This window comes from Megachile rotundata, chromosome 4 (genome assembly GCF_050947335.1).
Source record: "Megachile rotundata isolate GNS110a chromosome 4, iyMegRotu1, whole genome shotgun sequence".
Taxonomy (NCBI): domain Eukaryota; kingdom Metazoa; phylum Arthropoda; class Insecta; order Hymenoptera; family Megachilidae; genus Megachile; species Megachile rotundata.
In genome coordinates, this window is record NC_134986.1 from 7,290,332 (window position 1) to 7,309,457 (window position 19,126).

At 37.0% G+C, this 19,126-nt stretch overlaps 1 protein-coding gene across 3 annotated transcripts in view; it reads left to right on the plus strand.

The window, feature by feature from the left end:
* The first annotated feature begins 177 nt into the window (after nucleotides 1-177).
* The window catches only part of Pka-C1 (Protein kinase, cAMP-dependent, catalytic subunit 1), a 69,433-nt gene continuing 50,484 nt past the window's right edge, over nucleotides 178-19,126 (plus strand). Inside the window, exons 1-5 of one of the 3 annotated variants that reach the window (XR_013037933.1) lie at nucleotides 178-348; nucleotides 491-937; nucleotides 1,007-1,188; nucleotides 1,312-1,539; nucleotides 1,629-1,970. Coding sequence is in view for 2 of the 3 variants with exons in the window: in XM_012292285.2 (XP_012147675.1) it covers nucleotides 4,836-5,897 (1,062 nt within the window). In the remaining variant the exon portion in view is untranslated. Of the gene's footprint in view, nucleotides 349-490; nucleotides 938-1,006; nucleotides 1,189-1,311; nucleotides 1,540-1,628; nucleotides 1,971-3,615; nucleotides 5,998-7,760; nucleotides 8,948-19,126 lie in introns of those variants that run through there. The other 2 variants (XM_012292285.2, XM_012292286.2) reach the window with 2 other exon arrangements.

Genomic DNA, 19,126 nt, shown 5'->3' on the forward strand with positions numbered 1-19,126 from the left:
ATTCGCTCGAGACCCGAGTTACTCGGCCCGGCCGGCAGGCCGGCGGCCTTCAAACACTTTTCTTTCCCGCTCGTTTACAGATGGCGCCCGAGTCGGTCCTTCGACAAATTATTCCTCACAAACACGATTTTCGAACGAAGAAAAAATATTCATAAGAGAGCTTTATACGAAATCAATATCTTTAGTATTCCTATACATAAAAAATTAATCGACCATATTTCTTAATCTCAATTTATTACTCAATAAAAAGAACGTACATAAAATTGGCGCTGTGTTTTAATCGTGAATACGACGAGATTCAAGATACCGCCTCATGAAACTATATTAATAGTTCAACGGATCATTGAGGTACGAAATACATTTATATATAATTTCTATTTTTTTTAAGTGAAAAATATTGCAATATGTTTGATTAAAACTATGAATTGTTATAAAATTCAAGGTATGTAGTGGTAGCTTCACTACTATTACTTTGTTAATCCCCCTCCAGGTGACTGTATTGACCAATTGAATCCTGTCTTACGAAACTCATAAAAAATCCCCGCGCTTCCGGCGCTGGTAACGTATTGTTTGAGGAACTCGTGTTTTGTTCCGCGTTACCTTGAAAGCACTCATTATTCAATTCTATGTACGATTTAAGGCGTTGTTTAAGTTCTAACAAAATTTTATGTATAATTAGGGTTATATACTTAATGCAAATGGAAACAGGGTACGGAAAGTTCTAGAAGTTTCGCGTATGGCCCCGTTTCCGGTGTATATTAAAAGGTGCGCGATGCTTTCAGGTTGATCCACGCACCCGACCGAAAGGCTCCACTGCATTTACGTCCATGTTACAGGTTGCCTTTATCACGAAACAGTAAAACATCGTTTTTCCTTTATGCAACAATACCGTTTCTTTGTTTCTATGGTCTGACGAAAATAATGTCTCGCGGTAGAGGTAGAGCCATTGTATACCGTGAAATGTTTTTCTGGTACACGATTAATCAAGTTTATTCTCTTTTTACAGTTTTTATTTTACTAAAGAACATATGCACTAAAGAAGACGGTATTATAACTTTATAAGAGGGAAAGTAGATATCGAATGCGTTTCTAAAATTTCTTACATCACGGCGTAGAAAGTCCGGGCACAACAGGTCTTTCTGTAATCTTGTCAACGTTTTGTAATAATTTCGAAAACACAGAGAAAACGTTAGTAAACTGTTCCTACATATGTGAAAGAATGTTATAGATTGGTTAGGAATTTTTGTATTCGCGAAAAACATGCAAACGCGTCAATTTAGTCGGTTCAAAAATATATTTTTTGCCCTACAGTATATGCCACGTGCCAGAGGTCTACGTAAGCACGAAGATAACACCGAGCAGCTGCTTATGCACGGTGCAGGTGAAGACAAGTAACGCAGATGCTTCTTTTCAAATATGCTTTACAATAAAACACATCGACATCTAAGCAAATTGAGTCCAGATTTCATTGAAACTTTCCATTAGAAGGATGATCCACTTGATCTATTTACTACACGACATTCATGAAGGAACAATTACGTGTGTATATATTTTGCCCTTCTTCATGTACACAAACGTGAATGAAATGTATGAATATCCTTTTGTTTATATACTGTTTTTTCTTTTAGTTGGTATGCGATACAGAGCTTCCGTAACGTTTCAAAATACATATTTTAGCGTTGAAGGTAATCAGGTATTCAGTTTAACTCGATAAAATTAAATTTCGTTTTAGTGGGTCAGTGGAAGTGTTCAGCCACAAGCTATTTCGATGACAGTAACCTATATTTCCACCGACTTTGCAGTGTCAAACTAAAGATAGCATCACGCATCTAAATTTTCATTTCGCTGGACTAAATTCCCACTTTTCTCGCGTCGCGCTGCTATTCACCATAGCCTTAATAGTGTTGCGTGTGTTCCTTTACTTTTGCGCGTTAGAAAGTGCCAGGGAAAGTAATACATCAAACAAACAGGTTAAAGAAACAAGAACTGGTATACAAATACATTTAAGAATAACAGTCTTAAAGCATTAATATATTATTAGAATTATTTTAAATAATACGATGTCCGATACCGAAGAGATTATAACCCTCAAAAGACGGATATTTCTGGTTGATCATTTTCACTCGTAATTAAAACGTCGTTTTACGCAAGTTTCAAAGCTGTATTATATTTTCTACACAAAGAGTATATAAGAAACTTTTATCTCATTGTACATAACAAACTTTTTATATTTTCTTGGCGTAGCTGGGTTTAAATAAACCCGTAATTGTCATGCGTGGGTTAATATCATGTCCTTTACAGGTTACAAAAGTTTTCGAAAGAACTGTTCGTAAAATAATGCAGGTACAGAGACGATTCTACTTTCCTTCGACAAACTGGCACACCGCTTTCAGCTTCAGGTCATGGAATCAATAGAGCGAGTGGTCGCGCGCATCCCATAGGGTAGAAACAAACTAAAGTTAATACAAGAAACACATTCATTGCATATGGCGTATGCATTGTATCAGATCTACACACAAAAGTATAGTGTGCATCCAAAAAGACCTGACCTGCCCGTACCTTTTTAACTCGATTGTAACCTGTTCGTTCCCATCTTCCATCGATTCTACCTATAGTAGCTTTTTCGACCGTATCTGCTGCTCTAAAATTGCGCTTATGTGCCTATCTACAGTTAGAAACTAATCGCTAAAGGATTATCACAGGTCAGCGAGTGTTCAACCTTCCGTGCGCATAGCACGGTTCAATACCATACTACAAAACGGATCGATTATTATTAATAGCAATGAAACCACCAAATTAATGATAAACTCAACGCCGGATTAATATCTAACGAAGTAACCATGAGATAAAGTTTCATTAAAATAACGAAGCGACGCCGTAACCTTTAAATTCGACGGTTCTTACGAAGAAATTTCACTAACTCACAGTAACAAGATTATACATATATTTTTTTATTACTAAATCTTATAACGATAATTTCTAAAGATTAGTTTTAACATGATCATTAGTGATCTAACCTCTCGTATAAAATTTTATTTTAATTCGCAATACAAAAAGTACGTTAAAATTTAGTACTGAGGGATACTTGACACTCTTAGCAAAGCTAGGGGATCTAGCCAATCGCAGATAAACATCCTAATTACGCCAATGAATCAAACTATAAATATAGGTTTGTTTTTTTCACTTAGTGACGTCAGAGGATCACATCGAAACCCGGACAGAGTAGTACAGTAATTTTCAAAATGTTCTATGAAAGGCTGTGTTAAATATTAAAATTTAAAAGTAGCTAAGCAATATTTTTTATTTAATTTTGAGACGCTAAAATTTTACGACCTTGAGGCTTTGAGATTTTGAAACTTTGAAATTTTTAACGTTAGGACTTCAGAACATTGTAATTTTGGGGTTTTAGTATTTTGAGATTTCTTGAAATATCTTGATACTTTGAGACATTAAAATTTTAGGAATTTCGAAACTTCAAATTTTACAATATCGATACTTTGGAATTCCAATACTCCGAAACTAAAAAATTTTTAATTTTCGAAATTTGGAGATTTAAGAATTTTTGAAATATTTAACATTGAAAAATAGTGCAAACGACGGTTTTTGAAAACACTTTTTAGCCAATAAGTTTCTGAAGTTCTGAATACTACAAAAATATTTTAAGATCTAATATGAAAACCTTGACGACGTTGAAGGAAATAACACGATAATTTGAATTCAAAGTACATGAACGCTTTCGTCCGGTGGCAGCACCTGCCGAGGACACCGTTCGACGATTCTGTGCTACATCTGTCGGCGGTAAGTTGAAGCAAGAGCCGTTTGGTGCAGTACAGTAGCTCTCTCGCTTCGTGGAGCGGCACTTCGTCATTTTCGCATCCGTGCGAAATCCCAAACGAACTCGCGAGCGGAGAGAGCCGCGTCGCCATCTTTAGGAACGGTACCGACTGTCTCCGCTACCCGCCGCCTGCTTCGGTTTTAACAGCTTCAAAAGTCAATCCGCGAATACGGTAAAACATTTAGTGTGTTCAGTGCGAGGTACCGCGTACATTGTTTCTTGTCGCGCGAAGACGCAATGCACGATTGTTCGCGATGTTCATTTAACACGTCCAAGTCGAAAGTTTAGTGTGGTGAGTGCCGTGTACGGTACAGCAGACGACAGTTTCGCTAGCTGTCCGAAGGGTTGAGAGCGATCGAACACCGACATTCTCTCGCCCTTCTCCGAAACCATCATCCACCGATCAGTGTTTCAGTGTGTCGAACGGAATACGTCAACGGGAGTGCGTACGAGTTCAAGTAGAAATAAAAAGAGAAGGATAAGAAAAGGAAAGAAAGACTGAGACGGCTCTAGTGGACGGCAACGACGGGCTAGTACAATTGACAGGGAAGATGGCGCGAGGTGCGGACGAGAATTAATGCTGACCCATTTTTCCGCGCGAAATCGCTTTTGTCGTGCGATCAAGGGACCACCTAAACATTCGATCAGTTGGTTCCTGTTACGTGAACCTATCTGAAAACGAAATTAAAAGAGAAACGAAAGAGGTAATCTAACGTACGGTGCGCGTGTGTGCCCCGTTCTCGCGTAAGTGTTAGTGCCCTCTTGCAGAGTGTGTATATAGGTCCCTCGTAGGGCTAACATTGACAGATTGTAGGTCATCAGAGAAAGATCAAAGTACACATACGTAGAACACGTAGCAAAAATTCTGAGGAGGCCGGAGTTCGGCGGGGCCTCAGGCTCGGCTACGGTACAGGATAAACGAAAACGAAGACGCAGTCTTCTGGAACTTCTTGAGCTGCGTAGAGCCCTGGCCGGCTCGGGTACCAGCGCGGCTGCTAAGATGGGCAACAATGCCGCAACAGCGAACAAAAAGGTTGACGCTGCCGAGAGCGTCAAGGAGTTTCTTGACAAGGCGAAGAAAGAGTTCGAGGACAAGTGGAAGAAGAACCCGACGAACACGGCTGGTCTCGATGACTTCGAACGGATCAAGACCCTGGGCACCGGCTCGTTCGGTCGTGTCATGATAGTTCAACACAAACCGACCAAAGAATATTACGCCATGAAGATCCTCGACAAACAGAAAGTCGTGAAACTTAAGCAGGTCGAGCACACGCTGAACGAGAAAAGGATACTGCAAGCGATCAGCTTCCCGTTTCTGGTCTCGTTGCGGTTTCACTTCAAGGATAACTCGTACCTTTACATGGTTCTCGAATACGTGCCAGGAGGTGAGATGTTTAGTCATCTGAGAAAGGTTGGTCGTTTCTCTGAACCTCACTCGCGCTTTTACGCGGCACAAATCGTACTAGCGTTCGAATACCTCCACTACCTCGACTTAATCTATAGGGACCTGAAGCCGGAGAATCTGTTGATCGATTCCCAGGGTTACCTGAAAGTTACCGATTTCGGTTTCGCCAAGAGGGTACAGGGCAGAACATGGACCTTATGCGGCACACCTGAATACCTGGCACCGGAGATAATTCTCAGCAAAGGTTATAATAAGGCTGTTGATTGGTGGGCGCTAGGCGTGCTAGTTTACGAGATGGCCGCCGGTTATCCGCCATTTTTCGCTGATCAACCGATACAGATCTACGAGAAAATCGTGAACGGTAAACCACGGTTTCCTTCTCATTTCGGTTCCGACTTGAAAGACTTGCTGCGTAATTTATTGCAAGTCGACTTGACCAAGAGGTACGGCAATCTGAAGGCCGGCGTGAACGATATCAAGGGTCACAAGTGGTTCGCCAGTACCGATTGGATAGCAGTCTTCCAAAAGAAAATAGAAGCGCCGTTTATACCGAAGTGCAAAGGTCCTGGAGACACGAGCAACTTCGACGACTACGAGGAGGAGACGCTCAGGATTTCGTTGACGGAGAAGTGCGCCAAGGAATTCGCCGAATTTTGAAGTTCCACTGATGGTAGAGAAGATGATGGATACACGTGTCGCGTATTTATTCATACGCGATGGTTCAACGCTTTGTATTGAGCGAGAAAGATAGACCGAAGTAAGAGGGAATATATCTGAGAAAGAATTAACGTAAGAAAGAAGAGTGTACGTATGCAAGAGGAGGGAAGAGTGTGCGTGTGTGTGTGTATGGGGTAATAAGTTCTATACGAGGAAGGACACAGAGTATATCGGGAGCTTAACATGTAGTACATGGCAGAAAGATTACGGCGTCGCTGAAAGTAGGGAGAGAAAGACAGATATATAATATATTCAGAGAAACTACATTTCGGTTGTTGGGCATAAATATCGTACACACACACACATACGGTCGTGTGCAACTTAGGCTTCTTTTAGTTAGAAAGAAGTTTCCCACCACCCGCCATGTTAGTCCATATCCTTTATGCGCGGAGTCTGGAGGTTCTAGGTTAGGCTCTCCTAGTTCTCCTGGTACTCCTTGGCTTTTCCTGATATACCCCAACTTTCCCGAATTCTCCTACCTCTCTCCGAGTTCTGGTGGTCCTCTGTGAGCTCTGTCGACTTTCTGGCCTTTTTGCCATTCTTAGCTTTCCCTAGGATCATCCAGGATTTTTCTTAGATCGTTTAAATTCTCTCTAGCTCTCCCTGGATTTTCTGGGTTTCGCTCTCGGATTCTTTCACTATTCTCTCCTTGGAACTATCCTCAGCTTCTCCGAGCCTTTTAAGATTCTCCCTGGCTCTCCCTAGAATCTCTCTGAATTCTCTCTGGATCCTCTCCAAATTGAAGGCAATTGGTGGGAGGCTCCTTCCTTCATACTTAACCAAAAGAAGTCCACGCTGCACTCGAGTGTACATACACCTATCAATACCACTTTTACAAGAGAAAATTCGTTTTTTTTTCTTCTTTTTTTCTAAATCAAGTAACTGATATATCGACGTGTTGAGAATGACGATATTAATATATACGTATATGTGTGTATTCCCTAAAAATGGCTTTATCATCCGGTTTAAAGGAGGAGGCGCGTGTAAAGTTTAGCTGTCGGCAATTATTATTAAACGACCGAAATTATTTTGTACATAATAGCGTGTCGCCACACCTATGTGAATGTTCTATACGGGCCCCTCTGCCTCTTTTTAGCACGTACGTTATACATAAAGATTCAAGTCGGAAGAAGGAGAAAGAGAGAAAGAGGAGAGGGAGGAGTAGGAGGTATTATACACCAACTGATCAATTGTCTCATGTCGTGCATTGTTGTCTATTTGTCGTACGAGCATCTTCTTCATTCTCGTTGAGAACAATTTTGCCACCGATATCCGCGGATCCGTATATTTAAATAAATAGCTAGTCGTCACACGATTATTACGCTGGAATAATATTTATATACGACTCGTTTTTCTTTTTCTTTTTCATCGATCGTTCGCTGTGGACAACACCAGAGAGAAAGAGAGAGAGAGAGAGCGAGAGAAAGTGTGAGAGAGAAAGATCTTTATTATAGTATATTGTGAATCTTATTTAAAAAAAAAAGAAAAAAGGAAAAAAATACTCGTTATATACTGGCTGCAGATGCTCGTTGTTGAATTATTGTACCTTAAGTAAATGATAGGAAGAAAGAAATGGAGAGAATGAGAGAGCGAGAGCGTAAATAGGAGTATTTATGAAAATACGATCGACGGAGTACGAAGAAAAATATAAAAGGATTCATTTTTGGAACGTTTTTAATAGAGGACCACCGGCGTTCGTACATAGATACATTGTAAGAGTATTCATATATTATTATATATCGCCTTATGTTGCTGTGCGCAAAAGAAACAAAAAAAAATGAAGCAACGTTATCTTTTATATAGAGCCTGCACTTTTAGTACGGAATGTAAACATATACGGACAATCCTGATCGTGCAAGGGGAACGGTGCGAGAAACAGGCCAAAAGGAGAAACGAAATCTTTCTGTTGAAACGTACCGATATAAACACTGAGATCGTGAGGGAACCGTTCGAACGAAAACAAAAACACTTACACAGAGACGAACAGTACAGCAACAGCAGCGGTAGCAGCAACAACGGATATCGCTGGAAACCCGTGTTAGTTCAATTTTTCTTTTTCCATAGCCATTATATAACTAACAATCCATGGTTGCACGCTCGTCGAGATTACTATCAAACAAATACACGCTGTAGCCTTCCTTAACACATTCGATCTCGCACGTACTTTTACGCTCGAGCGATTTCGCTGTGTAATATTATACGGTTGGGTCCGAGAGTGTTCAGGAAAAAGATAATGTACGGGAAGGAGACTTACGCCACTCGATTTGATACTCGAGAGTTACCACTCGTTATGCTTGCTTTACATGAAACAACTTATTTTAGTGTTCATTTCAGTCGAGTCATTTAGTATTGAATGAGTGATTTTCGAGTATTAACACTGCTATGGCGGTCATGAATGGTGCAGGTTCTTTCCCCTATATCACCTTCTTTCCTGAGGAAGGCTAACTCGACGCTTAGGCTTCCTTTCATAAAAAGATGTAGGAGAGGTCATCTACTTTGTCCATTTTTTTCTGTGCGAAGATGGAAGGAACTTTATGGTTTCGATTTTGAGAGAATATTCTTCTGTCTTCGCACATAAAATGAGGAATATCGGTTAGGATCCTCCGTTGCACTAAATTAAAGGAAGCCTACATAGATATCGCCCTCCTTATAATTCCAATCGACACCAAACAGGGATATCTCTGATTTGTGTGTGGTTGAATTGTTGGCCAGTGATCGTTAAGAGTACCAGTAAAGTTGATTTAGATGGCTTGGTCATGGTTTCAGTGGACCAGCTGATCGTCGAACGAGTGAAAGAAAAGGAATGAACGAGAAAGAGAGTGAAAGGAGAGAGTGAAAGAGGGGGATTACATCTATGGTTGCGGTAACACTGGTGGCCGACTACTGTGGTTTCCATTTTCGTCCTCCTTCCAAATCGGACAAGACTTAACGATCGAAGTTGCAGCAGAAAGAAAAAGCTGAGCGAGTGGGAGAGAGAGAGAGAGAGAAAGTGAGATAGTGAAAGGGAGAACGTAATAGGTAACGCAAATAACATTACATTACAAGGCTTTCTTTTTAGACGCGCACCGTGTGCTCGCTCGTATTATATTACTTATTTAATAAGTAAATAAATTTATAAATAATTGGATAGAAATTTTCGAATTCCAATAATTTTAATTAGAGTGATATAAATTGTAGAACAAGTTTTCATAAAATACAGAGTTAATCGTTGAGACAGTTAATATTAAAAAATTTTTCAAAAAAGATATTTCTAAAATTCGTACGATTTGTCTAATTTGTTCTGATAATACTCTCGTTATATCGCCACGTAGATTATTGTAGTTAGCCAAAAAGTGCGTGGATTTCCCTGCCGTAAAATTAAGGGGGGTTTATGTGTAAAAGTGGCAATATAACCAGAGTTGTACTAAAAACGCAATACTCGTACGACTTTTATTAAAAAATATGTTGTGTTTGTAATTGTAAAGTTACGTGATGATCATCGAAGATATTGAAGCGTTAAATTCTATAAAAAACGTATAAATATAATGTTGACGCAAACGAGCGTGCCACGGTACGTGCATGAACATAAATTACTGTATGAACGAAATAGTTTGTCGGCTTTTTATTTTGTTCCGACGTATTTTAGGATGGTACTTTTATGCTACCTTGATTGTACGTGTGCATAATTGCACATGGTAGAAAAACGAGAAACGAGGATAGGTTGAGGCAAACAGACGCGAAATTCTTGGCGAGGAATCGCGTTTCGAGATGGTCGAATCTTGGCCGGAGTTCTATCTGCATAATATACGTAACAGTATAATGTTGGTACTAGTGACACACTTGCTAACATGATAATTATCTCATAGTTAAAATCTAGCATTTTAATAGGATATCTTTCGTTGCCAATTTTTTAAAACAAACTAAGATATTTTGATAAATTTTAGCTGTTTTCTAAAAAAGAAATGTACGTTTAAACGAATTTAATATTTCATTTTATTGCTAGTTTTGTAAAATATTGCTTCAAAATAATTGAAACGTTATTGGAAAATTTGATATTCTTTTTGGTGCCTCTTGTTGCCTGTTTTTAAAAATATTTTCAAGTAGTTGAAATATATGAGTATTGGGACAACTTTTGTTGCCAATATTCCAAGATAATTGGAAGATAATTAGCTAAATTTAGTATTTTATTGAGGTACCTTTTATTGCCAGTAAATATTTCTAGATGTATTTTAAGATAATTAGCTAAATTTGGTATCTAGGTACCTTTTGTTGGTCTAAAATAATATTTCTAGGTAATTGAAATATAAATAGGCAAATTTGTTATTTTATTAGGGCACCATGTTGCCAATTCTCTAAAACGATACTCTAAAAATAATTGGAAAAATGAACTCTAGTGTGCATATTTTTAAATGCGAAACATCGTACAAGAATTTCGCTCGTTTGCATTAAATACTTAATTTTTGCTATTTATAAAATTTTATCATTTTCAAGATATTACACACCTGCGTCAGTGATCAGGTATTTTTTAATTAAAACTAATTCAATAAGAGGATTCCTATCGAAATGAAAATCTCTAAACAATTATCGAGCTTCATTATGAATGGCACAATTGTTTATGCTCTACCCATTGCGTTTTCTGCAATGAATCATATCTGATTGTGATTACTCGGTAACTTGTCCTAAGACCTCCAAGCTTTATCATTAGAGTACGAGAATTTAAAGAGATAAGACTCTTATTCGGCACGTATCACTTTTCTGTGATTGCGATGATAATTAACTGGTTTATGAATGATCATACATTATCAAGTCTCAATCGCGGTATCAACACTTTGATATCACGTATTTGTTGCATCATTAACCCATTAATATTCAGAGATTGTAAATATTTTTCCGTGCCTTTTATATTTACAAATTTTCTTTCCTCTTCTATAACATACTTAGCTTAAGTGAATATTTATGTATCTTAATTATAATAGGAATTACTATTTTGCAAATGATATATTTTCAATCTCTAGGAATTAATGAGTTAATCGAACCTGTCGATTTCTGCAGACGAAAAAAATATTGAAAAATGAAACTATTCTATGAAATGCGCGACCGTCAAAGTGTTAATATATGCTTGGATAATATTTATTTTGTATAATATCCCGTTCATAAATAGAATGTTTCTCTTGGTTCAGTGATCAATGGTTACATAATAAATGCCCCACGTGAATCGTTATAATTTTAAATATTCCCGTAGTATAAATACTTACGTAATCGTATCGAAAGCATCTTCGTTCAAGTTCGTACTGTAAAGTGGTAAATTGCATCCGTTACGTGAACACGCATGCCGGTAATCACAATTTGTTCCTCTTTGTGTTTCACGTACTTTACGTTTGTCTTTTGTCTGCCAGACTCTGTGTCCGACGGTTCTCAACTTACTTTTAACCTTTTAATATTTATTTTATACGCTAATTGTCCAGAGAATCGCAACTTACCAATGAGAATTGGCGAAAGTTTAAATATTTCAAGCGAATTTTAGTTTTGGCAATTGACATATATTTGAGATATCTCGAACTTGCTAATTATTTACTTAAAGCTTCGATCGGATTTACATGATAAATATTTCCAAATGCAGTTTTTAGTTTGAAATATCAGATTTACTCTTTGGGTTAATTTTTGGTTAAATTGTAAGCAAAGATATTAACGTCAATATTTGTCAATATTTCACAAAGGTTGAAACATATTTTATCTTCTGCCTAGTCGGTTCGGTTCGCAACAGAATTCTACGTTTGATCCTCCGAATTTTCCTTAAAAAAAATCGCAAAAATAACATTGCTCATATTTCCATCAAGGAACGATTCAATAATTCGAAGCAAACTTGTAATTATCGAAGAAATTGTAAGACAAGGGAGTTAATATCAACATTTGCTTACACTTCCATCGCGAAACTTAACATTCGTTTTACCTCCCGTCGGTTCAGTCGTTCTCATCAAAGTATAACTTTGATTAACTTCGTGTTGATTTTGTCCGTTTTTTGTTCCAAAGATGGTCTGAAACTTGGCGATCGATAGCGATGGTTACTTTCCGTCCGTCATTCTTGCTCTCTCAAATTGGAATTAATTATTTATTGGACGTCGATCAAGTGCAATTCCACACATGGAAAGTGGTCAATTGCGTTATTTTATTGTTTCATTCTTACATAACGTTTTGCCTTCGATGCCGATTAAATATCGTCACAGCGAACATTTTCGTATCCGGAAAATTCTCGGTACAAGTTATTCAATTTGTGATTTTCAGGTTCTTTCAATTTTCGTGTCCTTCGATTAATCCTCGACTCGACGATTTGCAGAAATCTATCTGTCAGTTCTACAATGGAAAAAAAAGTTGAAATACCAAGAGAAGATGAAACTTTAGCATGGAAGTTCGATCGATTCCAACGGATGCAATTCAAGCCGAAGCTTATTCCTTTTTATTCCCGGAGTTACTCGATGAAAATCCACTTTTTACTCGATCCAACGAATACCTTTTCATTCAAGACGCGTTATATGAAGTACAAGATTTGATCAGAAAAGTAATTCTCATTCATTCGATCAGTGTTATTAAGCGTTCAGGAAGAAGGACCATCCGTAGTAAATTAATCGTCAGCTCTTTTAGCCGACGTTCCTCATCTGTGGCTGTGCTCACGATAGTGTTTCTACTTCTCAGATGTTATCACCATCGATCCTGATATAATAGATAGTCGCTCTTGACACTTTCGACGAGAACAAACCGTTATCTCACACTTGGCCTATCATTCTCTTCAAAATCTCTTTGTACGATTCTTTCTACAATTTTCATTGGAAATATCGACAATGCACTTACATAGTTTCTGCAGTCTTTTACCTTCACTCTGATGTGCCATAAGTACCACTTTATGTCATCAAATTGGTTCAAAAATTTCACTCTGGTATTCTGTTTACTTCAGCCATTTTGTAATACTGACATTTTTGGTAAATATTAAACTTCACGTGCCATAAGTACCATTTTTGCACACTTTTAAATATCATTTGTAAGAGAATTTATGTACATTGCTTTAATTCCTCATCTGGTATTGAAAATATGAAAGGTTTCATTTTTTATAAATATAGGCTCAATGTGCCATAATTTTACATACTTTGTCATTCAGTCGATTCGTAGAGTGTAGACACAAACATATATTATTTCAATTCCTTAGTTATTGTCTTAAGAATACTGGTGGATCGTTTATCATTTTCATTAAGCATTAAGCTTCAAATCAGTGCGTTATAAGTGCCATTTCTGTCATCAAAATTTCACCTGTCGAAATCAGTTGTCTCATTATGTGCACTAGTTTCACACTCATTTATTTTTACGAGAATCTCAGCAAAGTTTGCGATTCCAATTAGGAGAAATTCGTACAGTCGTGATTATCGGCGATAAAAAGTAGGTAAATATGTGGTGAAATTGTGTTAACGACCCGGACAGCCTACCCAAATATAAATAATTATCTCACCTCCGAGAATTAGTATCTGATTGCGTCAAATTAAAATGATAACATCCAAGAATTCATATTTGTGCATTCGATTTTAGAATAAATGGAGGGTAGAACCTGACAGATCATTTTGATGGTTTCTGACTTTAAGCAAATAACTTGTTCTTTTGAAGTTAATTTACAAGATATTTATAAGTTTTATAGGGAAGGTTTATGAGTAAAGATCGTAAGCGAAGATCGGAAAAATTTTCCACCGGTAATTCCATAAAAAATTGCAATGTTTATTGCAAATATTCGAGCCAATTGTAATAGTCTTCTCCATCTGTCGAACACTCCTATCGCGTAATTTTAGTATGGTGATGCAACATGAATAGTGATTCGAAGCCAAGTAAGTCTCTTCTATAGTTCAAACGTTCGAGTTGGCCAGAGATAATAAAACTACGTTCAAATTCTTGGCTACCAGGAAAATTTCAATTAAAATCTCTCTCCGATTTTTAATCAATTTCGAGCGTTAACTCTCCATTGGTCCGCTAAATTGAACGTCGATTTCGCTTTTATAAATATATCGATATTCGACATATTGCGTTAGACATTTTGTCGAATTGTAACCGGAGAACGAAATTTTCAAGGAATTAATTATTATTCAGAGTTCATTTCTACGGTAATTGTTAATTTATTTGAAGACGGATTTTTCGACCATTGCGTCCACATAGACGAAGGTAGTTATCCTTGGTGAAGTTCGTTGCTTTCTCGTACACAATGTCCCGACCTCTGAAGGCTACCTGCATTCATTAGGCGTTCAGCCGCCCGCAGAATTTCTTTTTCGTCGTCGAAGTCGGTTTCACTGGCCTCGTTAATCTTTCCTACCAAATGTGGAGACAAGAGCGACGTTCAATGCTTTGTTCGGAACGTAGGATTAAGTATCCAATTATTGCCACTTTAACAATGAACTTACCTGAAATTCTTTACAATTCAAAATTAAGTTAAAGAGATATTGATTCTTTGTCCTGATGAAAAATACTTCAAGACAAATACACGAGTTTTATAATTTGAAATAAGTCTGTAAAACTTTCGGTTATAATTTGAGTAATTTTAGTATTAAGAAGATTCATGCACTTGTGAAATATTACAATTTTTGTAAAATTATATATGCATTATAAAGGAGAGATTATTTTGAAGTTTTCTTTGATTAATATTGTTTTTTTAGGATCACTTTGAAATTATTTTTCACATAACTGTAAGCGTACATAAATCTTTAATTATCAAATATTAGTAATTGACTTACTTGTTTCAATTATTTGTACACGGTTTTATTTATTGACATGCTTTTTATTGGTGCTTTCGTAAACGAACAAAAGAGTAAGCACATTTTATAAGAAGTGGTAATTGGATCTGTGCCAGCTATCGGGTCTCCTAATTGTTACGTACATTTTATTAGCAGAACGTAAATCGAAGAAAAATATAATAAATACTGGGATTCGAAACAGTTTCGCGATATTTATTCAAATTTTAGAAATTATAAAATGAAATATATAAATGGAGGTGTAGGTTTCAAAGCTTGAATATTTATTTTGGAAATGTAAATTACTTTTTGAAATATAAATTTATGTAGAGGTAAAAAAACAGGAATTTGAAATCAATTGAAATAAATCTGAAAAATTTTTGGGAAAATATAGAAGTGGTTGTTGGATATGCAAGCTTTGTTTGAATAATAATATAGAAATAAAAGTGCAAAAGTAATGCACTGTTTCAATTTGTTTTGTGCAAAGTTCTTATTTATTAATTAACAAAAATCTTTAACCTTGAAACACTAACAATAACTTTTAACTAAACTTTTCTTAAACACTATTTAAAAAACTCTAAACATTTGCAACGACTTTGTATGACTTTCTTTGCCTAATCTCTGAACGCCGTGGTTTCCTATCAACCCTCTTGCTCTTCTTCAACCTCTTCGTCGCTTAAATAATCGTGCACCCGATTACTTTGTGGCAGGACAGCAGTTGCCTCCTCTTCCCAACTGACTTTCTTCTTAACCTCGTCTTTCGTTTTGATAGTTCTCTCTTTCCTCGATGAAACTTTCCTATCCCTGGCGGGCGATAAGCCTCGCGCCTAGTCTCCTCTTTCCACCTTCTTCGTTCTCGTTTCCTCTCCTTTCGTATTCTTCGTAGCCTCCCCCTCCTTTTTAGCCAGAACATGCACCACACTCTCCCTCTCACGTCTGCTCTCTTCAATAATTAGTATACCTAATTGTTTTCGGTTTTAATGAGATAAATTTATTACATGGAAATTTTTTAACAAAATTAGAAATTTTAATGAAATTAATAAATTCATAAAATTTATAATTTTCAAATTCTTAAACTCTTAAGTTCTTAATATTTCAAATTTCAAAATTTCAAAATTTTTCTAAGGAGTACTAAATCCTTAGTTCCTAAATTTCTAATTTTCTAGATCTCTAAATCCCTGAATTCTCATATTTGAAATTTTCCCATTTATCAGTTTAAAATTTTAGAACTTGAGAATTTCAGAATTTGAAAATTTAGAATTTTGAAAGCTTGAAAATTTGAGGTTTTAAAACCTTGAAATTGTGAGAGTTTGAAAGTTCAGGAAATTTGGAAATTGAAGAATCTTTGAATATTGGCATGTAGAAGCTTTCAAGTTAAAAACTTTGAATATTTGGAACCATGGAATTTTCTGAATTTAATGATTTGGAAAATTTGGAGACGCGAACATCTACAAATATAAGTTCCTAGAAATATAGAAGTTCAGTCATTTGAACATAAGAAATTCAGGTATATGAACATTAGTAATTTGTAAATTTAAAAACATTGCATATTCTCAAATTTAAAATTTGCGATGACAATTAAAAAATTTGAAATTTACACATAATTTCCCAAAATCGATAATTCTGCCCTATGCTGTATCCCAGAAGCCGGCGTTGCACTCAGGTGTACCCAACTCTCCCACACAAGGGTGGGGTTGCGTCATCCCGAAATTGATATTTGATTTAATGTCTTTAGTTGTCGAAGTTGAAGCGTTAATTATCTGCTGTAATTCGAGCAATATCTACGATCGTTAGCCCTCTTCTAATCCTCTGGCATCGACATCGTGTCTGGTCTCCAGATGCGACACTCGGTATCGAACGACTATTGTAATTATGCAGCAGCTTTCGATGTTGGCCCTTGTACGTTTTAACCTCCATCGATCCATCGACACTTTGCATAGAGTGGTTCTCTGTTAGGTTCTGTCAGGTTTCTGGACTCGTCTAAGGATAAATCAATTACCGGCGAACATCAATTTTCTATCTGCTCGTTACGTCACCTCCTTCGAGATGTTGTGCTATCGATTATCCATCCTCCGCTTCACCTAATCGAAGCGTTCAATTAAAAAATTCGTTATTAATTTCTTCGAATAATAGGACTTATTTACTATTTTAAGAGATTAATTTGTTCAACATTAAATTTAAATATTTAACAAATTTTTGTCATCTCTCAGTATTTTTATATATAGTCTCAGACCAGTTTTATTTAGGAGTACTGTATTAAATCTTGGTGTGACGAGTAAATATTTTTGCATTGTGTATTATTACACGCACGGAACGTGTTAGGTACTAACTTTTTTTAGAAACTAAATTAATTTTGATCTAAATTGATTTTTGGTGTCTGGACTTATATTCTATATAGGGTGTTTCACAACTGGTGTAGGTCTCTGAAATGGGGGGTAGCTGACGTGATTTTAAATAAGATTTCTCCTTGCAAAAATAGTGTTTGAAGCTTTGTTTTTGAATTATTAAGGAAAAACATGGACCAATCAGAGTGAGAGGATTATGCATGCGCAGACGCGAGAGCGACAGCTTCGGATAACACGTAGTTATCCAACGCGTGGTAATCCAACACGTAGTAATGTAACGCGTGGTAATGCAGCGCGTGGTAATCCTACGCTTAGTAATCTAACGCATAGTAATACAACGCGTAGTAATACAGCGTGTGGATATCCAACGCGTAGTAATCTAGCGCGTGCAAATTCAACGCGTAGTAATTAAACGCGCAATAATGCAACGCGTGATAATCCTACGCGTAGTAATACAACGCATAGTAACACAGCGTGTGGATATCCAACGCGTAGTAATCTAGCGCGTGCAAATTCAACGCGTAGTAATCTAGCGCGTGCAAATTCAACGCGTAGTAATTGAACGCGCAATAATGCAACACATGGTAATTCTAAGCGTTGGAGTCTAATGCGTGGTAATTTAACGCGTAGTAATCCAGCGTGTGGATATCCAACCCGTAGTAATCCAGCGCTTGGATATTCAACGCGTATTAGTCCAACGTGTAGTAATGCAACGCGTGGTAATTCTAAGCGTAGAAATCTAACGCGTGGTAATCTAACGCGTAGTTAACCAACGCGTAGTAATCCAACGCGTAGTAATACAGCGTGTGGATATCCAACGCGTAGTAATTTAGACCGTGCAAACTCAACGCGTAATAACTCAACGTGCAATAATGCAACGCGTGGTAATTCTAAGCGTAGGAATCTAACGCGTGGTAATCTAACGCGTAGTTAACCAACGCGTAGTAATCCAACGCGTAGTAATACAGCGTGTGGATATCCAACGCGTAGTAATTTAGACCGTGCAAACTCAACGCGTAATAACTCAACGTGCAATAATGCAACGCGTGGTAATTCTAAGCGTAGGAATCTAATGCGTGGTAATCTAACGCGTAGTAATCCAGCGTGTGGATAACCAACGCGTAGTAATCCAGCGCGTAATAATCCAACGCGTAGTAATCCAACGCGTGATAATCTTCGCGCTCTGATTGGTCCGCGTTTTTCCTTAATAATTCAAAAAGTAAGTTTCAAACCCAATTTTTGCAAAAGGAAATCTTATTTAGAATCACTACCCCCCATTTCAGGGATTTAAATCATGAGACACTCTGTATTCGCAATTTTGTTCTTTAATTAGTTTATTCGTTCCATCTAATTCTCCAAATTTATTCGTTAATTAGATATGTCAGAAATTTTCTCCCAAGATCGATGTTATACCTAAAATTCTCAAAGCGATCTGAACATCATATAATTTTAAATATTTGACCATAATGAATCTCCATAAAGTCATGACTCTAATTAACATTAATAATTCATGATATTTCAATTTATTATCTCAATTGCCAATCGTGTTATTCAAAATTTGTTACTATTTTTAACCGACTTCGAAAAAGGAGGAGGTTACTCAATTCGATCAGTATACTTTTTTTTTTTTTATTTGAACGAAATTCTAAAGCACCGATCACTACCCTAATTTCATTCCCATAACAATTAACCTAACAACCGTTTAATATTAGAAAGCCGAAGAGAATTTCAGTTGATAAACGTTTAACATTGAATTTTCCTGGACGTGTATATACTTCCGGTACAGTTTGATTATTCGAGCAATGAATTTCGTTCACCAATCACGTACAGGCTTTCGTAGCTATGAAATAATTGAAGGCTGTTCGATTGGGGGCTCCGTAATCGGTTAGCGAACGAAGCCATGCATGCTAGACACACATATACCCGCACGTATTTCGATGGCTATTAAGTTCGACGAACGTACACGTACTTAAACGTCTCCGAGGATAATCGTTCGTTTGCTAATGAAACAATTCATCGAGCCATACCTCGATATTCCACTTCATGTGACTCACGTTCCGTCGCGAGCAATTCTGCCTCTCCTTTAGTT